The sequence below is a fragment of the Polyodon spathula genome, chromosome 13 (genome assembly GCF_017654505.1).
Source record: "Polyodon spathula isolate WHYD16114869_AA chromosome 13, ASM1765450v1, whole genome shotgun sequence".
NCBI lineage: Eukaryota > Metazoa > Chordata > Actinopteri > Acipenseriformes > Polyodontidae > Polyodon > Polyodon spathula.
The window spans coordinates 16,281,686-16,283,191 of record NC_054546.1 but is presented as its reverse complement, the minus strand read 5'-3'; the positions used below and the strand labels follow the sequence as shown (position 1 = coordinate 16,283,191).

At 40.7% G+C, this 1,506-nt stretch overlaps 1 protein-coding gene across 1 annotated transcript; it reads right to left on the bottom strand.

Annotated features, from left to right (window-relative positions):
- Positions 1–1,202, bottom strand: LOC121325907 (homeobox protein vent1-like). Its single transcript, XM_041268984.1, has 3 exons — positions 938–1,202; positions 427–662; positions 1–315 (listed from the first exon to the last, which is right to left on the bottom strand). Exons 1-3 carry the CDS (start codon positions 1,200–1,202, stop codon positions 1–3), a joined length of 816 nt encoding a protein of 271 aa, XP_041124918.1.
- Positions 1,203–1,506: the final 304 nt, after the last annotated feature.

Here is a 1,506-nt window from a genome sequence, read left to right as displayed (position 1 = left end):
TTATATTGCACAAAGGTAAGGAGACCTATATATTTTTGCAGTGCAGTCCTCATTAACAGAAGCCAGCAGCAGATGGTGGAGTGGAGACTGAGGGAATGCCATTTGTTGCATGAGGGATGGGTAGATGGGTATGGGATGGGTCTCTGGGCTGCGAGGGGGGAGTGCAAGCTGCTGCACAGGGTTGTTGAAGTGCTGGAGAGAAGAAACGGGCTGGAACATCATTTGAGGCATTAGAGCAGGATTCAAGAAGTCTGGACGTAGATCTTGCATCTCACGCTTTAGTTTCATTCTTCGGTTCTGGAACCACGTTTTCACCTGAAGCAAGAAATATGATATTAGACTGTGTTTCCCTTTTTATCTTTGAGCACTCAAACACTGTACATGTTAGTCTTGTATAAACTGTGAAAAGACTGGGCATTTTCTTACCTGGGTTTCAGAAAGATGTAGTTTTGCTGCCACTTTCAATCTCTCGGAAGTGCCCAAGTACTTGTTCTTACTGAATGTGTTCTCCAGTTTGTAAATTTGATCCGATGTAAATTTCGTTCGCATTTTTCGATGAGAACCGGAATCATCACATCGACCATCTTCTCCGTCAACAGAGGTGGCTTCTGATAGAACAGTTTCGCTTTCATAACCAGATGACTCTCCGCTGCTTTCTGAAACTAAACAAAAGAAAGATAGTTTCGTCGGGTTATCTGGGGATATCAAGACATTCATAGTTGTCAACAGTCATTATATTCAGTACCTTATACCAACACACAATTGAATTGATCTGCTCGGCACATTTTTAATTTATCATAATAAAATTACTGATGTGATGTTCTAAACAAACTACTGAAATATGTTACTTGTTCAAATCCTATTATTATAAATAACGGTTAACTCCATAGCTGGTGATACAGCACAACCCATTTGCTTAAAAAAAAAAAATACTTACGAATCGGAGAAGATGAGAACAATGGACTGGGCAATGAAACAGAATCTGGCTCAGTTTTTTCTCTCTCATGTAGAAAACTTTTCTTCAGACTCTGTTCTTTAGGTTGTAGAGATCCTTTGCAGCGTGTTGTTGGTGGACAAGGCTGAGGCAAGCAAGGAATGTGATGTTTTAAAGTTGTCGCCATTTTTTCTGCTGCACTCTTCTTCCCTGTCGATTTGGAGTGATAGCTTTGGGAGAGCCACTCAATGGAATACGATGGCGTCATTTTGTGGGTGGGTCCTGGTAAAGGCTTGTAGGTCAGCGCTTTGGATCAATCCAAGTTCTATTGAAAGGCTTCTGAAACTGCATCTCTTTATATGGACCCCTCCTTGTAGACATTTGCATGCGCAAAGAAGGATCAAAGTGGAAATATATGCATGATAATTGTGAATAATTAGGTCCAACAGTGTAGCTATTGAAGTTTTCACAAGTCGTGTTAATGGAGTAAAGCCTGGCGCCACGAAGTCTGTGAGAATCACTTTGTGCCCAACACATTAACACAAAAGTTAAAGTAAAAACAATACATCTGA